General features: G+C 33.6%; 1 protein-coding gene across 1 annotated transcript in view; it reads right to left on the bottom strand.

The window, feature by feature from the left end:
* The window catches only part of LOC102863523 (latrophilin-3-like), an 807,096-nt gene that overhangs the window by 3,610 nt on the left and 791,425 nt on the right, over positions 1 to 12,061 (bottom strand). The window contains exon 24 of the mRNA XM_006891975.1: positions 4,651 to 4,779. Within this exon, the coding sequence (XP_006892037.1) occupies positions 4,651 to 4,779 (129 nt within the window). The remainder of the gene's footprint in view (positions 1 to 4,650; positions 4,780 to 12,061) is intronic.

Below are 12,061 nucleotides of genomic sequence, written 5' to 3'. Positions count from 1 at the left end.
AGAAAATGATAGGTCATGTTCTTGGAATGGGACACTAAGAAGAGTGAATATTTGAGTGACTACTCTCAAAAGCTTGATGCATGAGACATGAGACTGGATTAAGGATAATAATGTGTGGATAGCCACACACATTCAAACAGATGCACTTGGCTGCCATCTTTGAAGAGGCACTACTGTCTGCCTCTACTTACATCATGTCTGACAAAAGATTTGTTGTGATACAAAGCATATATTGTCCTTGTTTTCAAAGAGGAAGGTTACATTTCTAGCATAGCTTTGACTCAAGATTTTTCCAGTTTCAGGTACTGTTCATGGTCATCTAAATTTTATTAATTCTTATTGTTCCAATTTTGCTTCCAAATTAGCCATGAATACACAAAGAAGAACTAATCTGAAGCCCTGGATTATATATTCTTAGAGCAGATTCTTTAAAAAACAATCCTGGGGCTGTTGTATGTAGGGTTGCAATGAGTCGCAAGCAACTGGACGGCACATAACAACAGCAACAATAAAATTACAAAAAAATAAACAAAACCCACTTATCTTTACTCAGTTCAAGACAACTGTTCTTACTGATTTTATTTACAGAAAGGTTAAAATAATAAAACAATGAGTTCATCGGATCTAATCATTTTAAGGGTTCTGATACGTTATTCTTTAGCCACTGCTTTAAAATTAAAAGTTTTGTTTGGATTTCCCCCTACCTTACTTTGAAATTTATTTAGTTTTTAGAAAAATACCAACAAATTTCAAAAATGTAGAGGGAATCTCTTTTAACGTTTCAAAATTTATTTGAGTAAAACTTCAGGAAAAGAGCTACATAAGCATAGCAGCAGATGGGAATCATTTATAGGTTTATCATGACTCCTTCATTAAATGGGGAAATTTTAGAACTTTTTGGAAAGCATATAAGAGAATGCTGCAGTTAAATTTCCCCTTTTAAACACCATTATTTTGGTAAAATAATTATTTTTAGTCTTACCAGTATCTTAATATAATTAAAATCAATATATAAAGTGGCTAAATGATTCTACTTCTGGCTATGCAAAACTTTAATGAAATAAATTTACTTTTCATGAAAAAGTAAGTAGAATTTATTGAATTACTGGGACAAAAGAAAAATTCATTCAGCAAAATCCTGCTTTCAGTATTTGTTAAAAACTTTACTAGCAATATCCAATCTTTAATTCAATAGAAATAAAACTTGGTATCTGTTTAATCTTTTAGAGTTTGCCTTTTGAGATTTTCAAAACTGCAGACAAATGCAGAGAGCCTTAACTAATTGACATGCTGCTTAAAGTGGCAGATCTGAATCCTTCTAGACTTGCTCTGTGAATACCTTCATTCCTCCTCTTCATAACTTACTTAGTCTTTGAGAGGCATAACAGTATTTATACACTTTTTATCATCTATAATGTATTATTTGCTCTATCTGTCTTAAAGCATGACTTTAATTAATGTGTTGAATGAAATTACTTTAAAATGCAAATTCTTTTAATAAAATTATGACTCCCTCTCTATATGATGTTGACAGGTTTAACTATAATGGGATTTATTCTGTAAAAACTAACAAGAAAAGTCCAGCAATACTATGGATGACGCTGTAAAATTTTTTGTATTTGTAATCTAAATTCAGTGTAATGAAAATATAGTATTTGTCCTTATTGCTAATTTTGTAGGCTTATTTAATACTGTAAGCATATCTTTTTTATAGATTTTAAATAAAAACATGACAAGAAGGGACACTTTAAATCTGAATGCTTCCATTTCTGGATAAAAGTGGTGCAAATGAATTACAAGACCCACAAAACAAAACCATGTGGTAATTCAACATAAAACCACTCCAGTACATACCTAGCCACCTATATTTCATGTAAGATTTCACCTTGCCAGTAAGAATATAAGTGCATTCATCTGAAAGCATAAGATTAGTAGCAATATGACAATCACCAAGTTTGGTAAAATAATTGAGATTTACCAGTATCTTAATATAATTAAAATCAATATATAAAATGGCTGAATGATTCCACTTTTGGCTATGAAAAGCTTTAATGAAATAATTTACTTTTCTTTTGTAAGTAGAATTTATTGAATTACTGGAACAAAAGACAAATTCATTCAGCAGAGTCCTGCTTTCAGTATTTGTTGAAAACCTTACTAGCAATATCCAATATTTAATTCAAAAGAAACAAAACTTTGTATATGTTTAATCTTTTAAGGTTTGCCTTGTAAGAATTTCAATTTTGTAGTGTTTGTGAAAATACTCTACCCTTAGAGAAACTGCCTAATATAGAATACTAATGAAAATGAAGTAAAATAAGAAAAGAGTGTTCTAGGGGAAAAGATAGATTCATAATTGCTGGGTTTTTTAATATATAAAAAACATGGAATTTATAACTAACTGACCAAAATAAGCCAAGCATGATGATCAAATTTATTACTTGTTTAAAAATTATTACCTTTCTTCTCTGTAAAGGGAATAATGAATAATAGATCTAATTTGCATATATCAGTTCAAATCTTTATTTACCTTCATTCAAAATGAATAAATATGTCAGACACTTTGAACTATTTATAATGGTACAATTACTTTTTATTTGTCCTGAAGAAAATCAAGGAGAAAAAAAAACCCATCAAAAAAACAATTCCAACTAAAAAGCTAAACTCAATCATTCCATAAAAAGTCTTGTTCTTCCATGATACAGTTGATGCACTTGTAAAAACATACTTCACTGAGTGCTGTAAAGAAATAGGAACATTAGAAATTGAGAAGCAATTTAGAGAGGTAATCACAATGAAGGATCCAGAAGATCTCACACTGAGGTTGTTTTTGCTGGGAAAATGGAAGATTGAAGGAAGACATGTTAACTCTTTTTAAATATTTGAAAGTTTGCCACACAGATCCTGAGGAAGAATGCTTTGCCACACTTTAGCTAGAGGGTAGCCCTAAGTATCACTGCCATGTCAATAGAAAGAAAAAAATATATAACTTATGGTGGGATCCAACAATGTTTTTATAGCCTTCAGGTGGATTTTCAAAGGCTGTACAAATCACATAGAAGTAGACTGTTTATCTTTCTCCTGTGGAGCAGGTGGTGGATTAGAACAACCTGCCCTGAGTTGGGAGTGCAAGTCCTTTCCTTAGGTCACCAGTGCTCGCTGGTCAAACAAGAGAATGTAAAAAAATCCTGAGGTGGGAAAGGCACCATCACAGAAAATATTAGAGTGGAGGCTACCAAAAGCATCAGAAGTGTTATAAAGAGGAATTCTGAGCTATATAGGAAGCTGGATACTTTCTTGGGATTCAAATACTTGCACTTCTTAAACCTGTAGAACTTAAAAAACATGACAAAATTGGAACATTTGCTGAATAATTTCATGCTGATGGCAAACATCTTGATTGCATTTCTAATGTCATTTCTGAATCATGGTCTTTGACTTTTTAAATAATGGAAAATAATCCTTTGTATGTGGCAAAGTGCTACCTGGGGAGCGTAAATGGTTTTAGGACACTTCAATAGCCATATTGAAATAAACATGGTTTTCCGGAGAGATGCATTCACACCATTATGTTTCATGCACTCATACAACTATTCTTTATCTCCAACAGAAAATTTAAGGTAAATAAATACATAAATAAAACTTGATTCTGACATAGGACAATTAACTTTTATTCAAAATTTTCTGGAGAAAAGTTACCTTGTTTTAACCCATCTCATCCAGCATAAAGGGACTTTAAAAAGTCTCTTCGTTATAGTAATTTCTTTTTTAGTTATCATTTTAAATAAATGGAACACTGACTAAGATTTATCTTCTCTGAAACTTCTATTGAAATATATTTCCCCTGTGGCATCTTCATAAAATATGAGTATTTTTAATTACTCATGCCTCTCTAATGAACTTTTATTCTTAGACAAGATAAAACCACTTTCAAATGCTAACTTTCTAAGGGGTTTTAAAAACATTTTGATATAATTTTGGAGCTAGAAGTTTTGCAGAGGAAACATATTCATAAATCTTGTTTTAAATAAGTAGAAGAAAGATAGTGAGCTGACTGGGCTTGCTCTTTGGTGAAATTTCTTGTAATACTAGAACCTGAGCTGCTAGTCTCCCATTCATCACCCTTTCCTCCACTGATGCTTTAATGTAATTTTTCCAAAACTTGGGCTAAATGCTTCCTACAATTGATGCTTTGTGCTCAGAGTATGCTTTATAGTATAACAAAGTAATATTTCTTTTTGTTACTTTTATATTAAGATTATTGTATTGTTTCTCTTCATCACACTTACCTTGGGCAAATGTCTGAATTCTTAAAATAAATATCTATGTATTGAATACAAAAATAATTCAAAAACAATAAAGTGCCAACAAACCACAATACATTTTAAACATTACAGGAAAAAACGAACATCAATAATGATGAATATTGTCTTTCAGAAGGAACCCATTTTTTTCCTAAGGAAAACCTAAGGAAAATGGAAACTAAAAGCACCAAGATGGGTGAAATGGGAAAAGAGTCTGTGTGTCTGCTTCCAAAACAAAGAAAAGGCAGGAGAAAGGAAAGAAAAGAAAGAAATAAAAGGATGTGCCCATAAAAGCTACATAAAATGGGACTCTCACTTGGAAAAATTAAGATAAACTTCAGCACACCTTGTGCGTTGTACATGCTGACAGAAGGGTTGTTACAGACCGCCGGTTCCCCAAGCAATGTATTATAGGGATTGTTAGTACCATGCGGACGAAGCAGAGCATTGCTTATAAGATGATTAGCCATGGCTCCTGGAGCAGCCCCATAGAAAGACAGAGAAAAAAAAAGGTCAATCAGGCAAATGTGCTTAAAAAAAAGGAAGGAAACATTTAGAATGACAACAATTGATACAGTCCTGATTACAGGCAGGCAGCTAAGTAGACTAAAAAAATACAGAGGGCTAAAGCACACTCATCTCCAACAATGCACAAATCCAAGTCAATGGGAAAGGAAGAGAATGATTTACAATGTTAATTAAGCCACATTAAGGTGTTCTCTTTCCCAAGGTGTAAGAAAGAGTATATTCCCATGCTTGCTGAAAATGAGGAAAGGGCAAAATCTGATTGCCCACACAAACAAACAAAACACAAAAGCAATAAAAAAAGCTTAAAAACTCAGAAAAGAAAGGTACAATTAAACAGAATATTCTCTCATTTAAATAAGTCACTGGGTTATTTAAAAAGAAAGTAAAAACAAATAAAAGGCCATATTTGTGATAAAACACTCAAAAACACTCCTTTGGATAGCAGGGATTGACACAACAGAATTTGACATTTCTTAAAATCTATGAAAGGAAGTAATTTAAACTGGAATGAAATGCAATCAGTCTTATTAGTACATTATAGTATATATATTTAATTTGGTGAATTTATAAATCATAAATTAATGACATGAATTTCATTTCTAGACCTTTAAAGTAAAATACTAACTTCTTAGGATTGGGCAATATCTACAATTCCATTTTCCAATTGGTTGGTTGGAACTTGGTATAATAAATTAACAAAGTTTAATTATTTCAGCTGTTTGTGACCCAAGCAGTTGTCTTTCTAACATAGCATCAGTATGAGTTGTAAGCTCCCATCTCCCAAAGCCATTTACCCAAGAAGAAAAAGATTAGGAGAGTTGTATTAACTATAATTAGAATATGCTGAAAGCTGATCAGTAGAATTGTGCATTTATGTTAGATGATGATGAAAGGAAAGTAAGGTAAGGAAATAGAAATTGTGTGGAGATAGTCAGGCCGAACAAACAGAATAGTAAGTCTAAGCAAACAAGTACACACACACACACACACTGTCTGGGAGAAAATATTTGCAAATAAATTTACAAATATTGACAATCCAACAAAGGATTAGTATCTAGACTATATAAAGAACTCTCAAAAATCAATGGAAAAACCAAACAATTCAGTAAGAAAATAGGCAAAAGACATGAACAGAAATGTCATTGAAAAGTTTGTATAGACAGCAAACAAACACATGGGGAAAAAATGTATTAGAAACCACCAGAGAAATTCCAGTTTAAACAGTACAAGGTAACATTCCACATTAAAAGTAACAGTAGATAAGCAAAAAAATAATCTCATCAAATACTGCCAAGGATGCAGAGAGACTAGGGAAGTCATTCATTGCTGATGGAAATGTAAAATAGGATAGCCACTCTGAAAAAATATTTTGACTGTCTCTTTTATAACAAGACATTTGCTAACCAAAATCACCTAGTTATTGTACTCTTGATATTTTATCACAGAGAAATGGAAATTAGTATTTACACTCAAACTTGGACATGGTCATAATAATTTTGTCATAACCCAAACCCAAAAATAGTCAAGATGTCCTACAACAGATGAATGATTAAGCAAAATGTACCACTATCCATAACATGGAATCTTACAAAAGCAATGGAAAATGATAAATTAGTTCTATAATATACAACCTGCATAAAATACCAGATAATTTTACTGATAGAAAATAGCTAATCACAAAAGATTACAGAATATGGGACTCCATCTATAGATTATATTCTTGAAATGGGAAAAAAAAATAAACAAACAAAAAACATGTCTATAGAAACGGAGGACAGATTAGTGTTTGTAGGACATTTAAGTGGTTGTCAAGTGAAAGAAACAGTTAAATGGAGAGGATTATAAAAGGGTTAGAGGAGGCATCCTTGAAGTAAGGAAACTAAATTTTATCATGACCCACATGGAATATACAGGACTCTACCTATTTTTGCAATAAGATTGGCATGATTTAACCATGCGTACACATGCACAACCAAGTACAAGTGAAAGTGTAAAAAAAGTAAACATATCTGGATATTGGTGGACCATGTCAATGTTAAGTCCTGGCTGTAATACAGTTTTGCAAGATGTTATTGTTGAGATGTTATTATTAAGGGGAATTTGATTTCTCTATATTCCTTGTAAAACTTTGTGAGAATCTACTATTATGTTAAAATGAAAAGTACTCTAATTTGATTTAAGAAGACAAAAAAATAAATTATTGATTGAAAATATGAAAAAATAAAGGAAAATTTAGCCTTAGTAGGTTTAAAACGACTCCATGATATTGAGTGAGTAGTTGTTATGTTCCATTGAGTTGGAACCAACTCATCCTTGATCTTAAAATGGGTTTTTAGAAGCAGGAAATTGCACAGGTAGAGTTGGCTAGTTTTTCGCCTGTGGAGCAGCTGGTAGATTTGAACTGCCTGCCTTTGAGTTGGCAGTGCAACTTCTTCCCAGAGCTACTGAGCTCTTTAGAGTACCTAAAAATTGAGAAAGTGACTCTGACTTAAAGAACAATAGAGACTTGATGTCACAGCAACTGAGTTAGTTAGATCTCAAGAAGAAACTAACATAGAGAAATTAATGCCTTTGGATTGTAATATTAGTGAAAAATTATTAATATACCATGAAACTGCCAAAAGAACAAATAACTCTGTCTTGGAAGAAATGTTGCTTCCAGAAGATCCTTAAAGTAAGGAAGATGAAGCTATGTCACAAATTTGAGGCATGTTATCAGCAGGAGTGAGTTCCTGGAGAAAAAGAGGGTGCTTGTTTATATAAATGCTGTTGATTTTATGTGCCTTTGAGGAGAAATTTACTTAGATCTGATCCTCTAGCAAGTTACCAGAGGCTGTAAATCATACTGGAGGAGACTGCCCATTTTTCTCCTGTGGAGCAATTGGTGGATTCAAACCTCATGCCTTTGGTTTGGCAGTGCACCTCCTTACCATTAGGCCACCAGAGCTCTGTTATGCATCATCAAGTCATATCTGATTCATAACTGACCCTCTTGCACATTTTCAGGGTCAGTAAATTATACAGGAGTAGACTGGCCATTTTCCTTACAGAGAACAGCTAGAATAATTGAATCATCTGCCTTTGGGTTGGCAATGCAATTCCTTATCACTCGGCTGCTAGAGTATTTCTGGTTAAGTACATGTTCGGAGGAAAAGATAAATGCTTTCAGTGATACGGACTAACACATTGGTGGCAACAATGATGTTAAGCACAGAAGACTGTGAGGATGTAGCAATACTGAATAGGATTTTGTGGGTTGGTGGTTCTGGTTTTTTGTGTGTTTGTGGTGTGTTTTTTTTTTTATTTATTTATTTATAATCGGCTTAATTTTTTTAAAAACATGGAACACTTCACAAGTTTATGTGTCATCCTTGCGCAGGGGCCATGCTAATCTACTGTATCGTTGTTCCAATTTTAGTGTGCTGCCAAAGTGAAAACACTGAAAAGGGTTTTGTTTCGTTATACATAAGCTCATTATGCATGGGAGCCCTTTCTATGGCACCTAACAACAACAAATCCTCAATGCTAACTGAACTTGAACAAGTATTTAGCTATTTTTGTACATAACTATGCTGTCATTCAATTTATTTGGTAATTGCTATGCTGTCCAGTACACTCTGACTCATAGTGACCCTAAAAGATAGTGTAAATGCCCCACAAGATTTCCTGGGCTGTAACTGGTGGGTTAGAACTATCAACTTTTCTGTTTGCAGCTAGATGTTTTACCCATTTGGGACCCCAGGGGTTCATTCTTTCTAGTCGGTATCCCAAACAGATGCATTTTTTCCCCTTATAGAAGTAATGTCACATGATTCCTGTAGTCTATAGTCACATTGAGGCATTTCTATTATACTTGTAAAAGTAGCACAACTAAACTACAAAAAAAAAAAAAAAGAAATGAAATGGACAGTGGTTAGAACTTTGAACTAAAACTTCCTCAGAATTTAACTTTTAACAAAAAAATTCTTCCATCTTTTAGGTACAAAGTTACCTTTGCTTTTCTTCAGTGGGCACACCATATGCCACTTGTTTTTGCTCAAGTCTATTCTGTTTGCTCTAACTGCTTTCCCAATTTACCAGGGTCACGTTGAATTCTGACACTGTCTTCCAGGGTACTGTCCATCTTGTCTATTCCTTTCCTTTCCAAGTAACTTTTGATTTGTAAACTTCTCATCAAATAGCCGTGAAATTGCGGAAGATTTCCAAAAGTATCAGTGTTTACAGACCATCTGTCACTGTTTTTCAGCTGAGAAGTTAAGCTTACCAGTTAGTCAGTTTGAAGGCACAAATAAGTTGGTAGTTTTGGAAAGAAAACAGTTACCATACTACATATATGAAAAGAATGTATATGTTACAACTTTCACTGGATTGTAAACTCCAGGAAAACAGGGACTACAAATCATGTTCTTCTCCCCTGTTCTTGATCAGGAATCTATAATATGTTCAGAGCTTCAATGAATATTTGCTTAATTAATGCAAAAACTCATGAGAAATCCAAGGCATAAAAACTGAACAAAAGAAATTTTATAAATTAGCAATTTTTTTTCTACAGGCCATAGTCTTTGCAATCACTTGCTATGCCTCAGAGAGCTGGACAATGACTAGGGAGGACAGAAGGAGAATTGATGCCTTTGAGCTATGGTGCTGGAGAAGAGTATTGTATATACGATGGACTGCTGAGAAAATTAACAGGTTCGTCCTGGAGAGGGTTAAACCAGGCTGCTCCTTAGAGACAAGGATTCTGAGGCTTCATCTGACATACTTTGGACATGTTACAAGGAGGGACCAGTCCCTAAATAGGGACATCATGCTTGGGAGGGTGGAGGGACAGGGCAGGAGGGGAAGACCCTCCATGAGGGGGATTGATTCAGTGACTAGGGTAGTTGGAGTATATGTGTCAGACAGTGAGATTGGCACAGGATAGAGCAGGGTTTAGGGTTGTTGCACATAGAGTTGTTATGAGTTGCAGGCAACTCGACGGTACATAACAACAAACAACAACATATTTAAGTACAATTTTTAGAGTACTAATATTCCAATTCCTTGCCTCCAAATTATAATTTATTTACTTCTTACACTGCATTTCTATTTGTTGCAGCTCTTGATGATCTGATTTAAACAGAAGGATAGGGTGACGAAGTGTCCAAATGAAGTGCACTGAAGGTTCACCACTTTTGCTTCTAAGAATTCTCATTTCTGTACAAACTAAAAAAAAAAACCCACCTCATCTCATTTCAATCAACTCAGAACAGATTCAAGTTAATTCTCCACTGGGTTTTCAGAGGCTGTCAATTGCATGGGAAGAAATTCTCATTTTACACCAGGGAAACAGCTTGCGATTGAAACTTCCTGGCTTTTGGGTTGGCAGTGAAACTCCTTATTCAGTAGGCCACCAGAGCACTCTGTTTCTATACCAGGTAGTATATTATGATAATATTTAAAATAGATATAACATGATAAAATTATTTGCAACTGGAAAATGCTACTTGAATACTTCTTGTTGTTGATTGCCTTCAAGTTGAGCACGACTCATAGCGACCCTATGAACAAAAGGCCTGAAGCCCCTCTGCAACTATCAACATTTATCAAAGTTTATAGAGTTTCTGGAGGCATGTTATTTAGGAAGTGAAGCCACTCTTGCTTCCCTAATAGTAGATAATACTAACAAATGGGAAAAAATTACAACTGGTGATTTCTCAAATAAATAATATCAAGCTGGTGTTAACAATAAAGTGACTACATAAACATGGTTTTTCTTTCATTCACTAAATTTGGTTGTAAATCAGTTATACCTACTTATTTAATCTCAGGGAACAAAAAAAGTTTACTCTCTAATAAAGTCATAGAAGGGGAATAAGGATTAAATGTCAACACTGTCAACAAAGCTGTCAAAAGATGGTCAATCACAAAATCTTTATTTCTGGTGAAAGCTGGGTATGACATGAACAGTACTTTCATATCATATTTTGGGGGGGGGAACCAAGGAAATTTTCCCCAACAATCATTTAGAAAGTCAGACTCAAACGTCAATGAGAAGGATTTCAAATATACAGTCATAGTAAGTCATTTTTAGAAAGCCTCTTTACTTTTTTCATACGTAGAGATTGAGATTGATATGAACAATTTTGAATGAAGGAATTGGAAATGGAATAATCATAAAGAGTACAGTCTTTTTAAAAGTAAAGTTCTGCCTCAGAAGTGTGATATTTCTTTCCTTATGAAATTAAAATAGGTGTTTTGACATTGGGAGGCCCTCAATGTCCGCGTCATCTAGGCCTGTTCAACTTGATAAATATACTGAAAACTGGAAATCCAAGGCAGATCAGAATACTTTGAAACTGTACAATAAAGCAAAAGTTTGAAGAGATGACTGTTGGATCTCCCCAGAATCTACATCATACCATTCAGAAACTTAATTCAAATGACACTTCTTCTTGACAGCAGGCCAATAAAAATCTACTGGAAAAACTCTTAAAATAACTTGAATTGTCACTCTGCTCTCTCTCACAGTGTTTTTAAAGAAAGTAAAAAAAAATGTTGAAATTCTTATTTCATCATACTGGATGGGCAAAATTTTCTTACTCAAGAACTTGAACTTGAAGATATAGCAAACCAACCATTCTTCATGACTAACATAAACATTTTCAACATCTTGTTGTTTATAAATATGCAGGATAGTAAATGCTGTGTACTTTTTCCAGGTAAAATGTTTTACCCTGATGAATCCATTTCTTCCTGAATAGAGTTGAAACTCCATTCCACCCCTTCAGGATCTCTCTCTGTATGTGATAACTATTTTATAGAAGTTGTATATAACTTTCTTTTATATGTATTATATATTTCTTTTCGAGATATATATTTACATGTAAGCTCTGGTGGCCTAGCGATAAAAAGCTGCACTGCAATTCCAAAGGAATATGGTTCAACTTCACCAGCTTCTTTGTGAGACAAAGACCAACAGTCTCTTCTGGTACAATTTACTGCCTCTGAAAATCTGCTAAATGCTCAGCTAGCTATCAGTCAGTTTGGACTCAATGGTACCTGAAAACAACAAAATATAAATAATTCCTTTCCTGATGAAATTATCTTGATGAATCTCTTTCAGTACCCATTCAATCATGATTAATTTTATGAAATATAATGCACAAGAATGATTGTACGAAAAACAATGTGTGAAGAATAGTGTAAAACACAATGCATATAAACTTTGTAAGCAAACCAATAAAAAA

This window comes from Elephantulus edwardii, unplaced genomic scaffold (assembly GCF_000299155.1).
Source record: "Elephantulus edwardii isolate Elephantulus edwardi_28Jun2011 unplaced genomic scaffold, EleEdw1.0 scaffold00107, whole genome shotgun sequence".
Lineage (NCBI taxonomy): Eukaryota > Metazoa > Chordata > Mammalia > Macroscelidea > Macroscelididae > Elephantulus > Elephantulus edwardii.
Note: the sequence above shows the minus strand (reverse complement) of the source record. Positions and strands in the feature narration are given on the sequence as shown.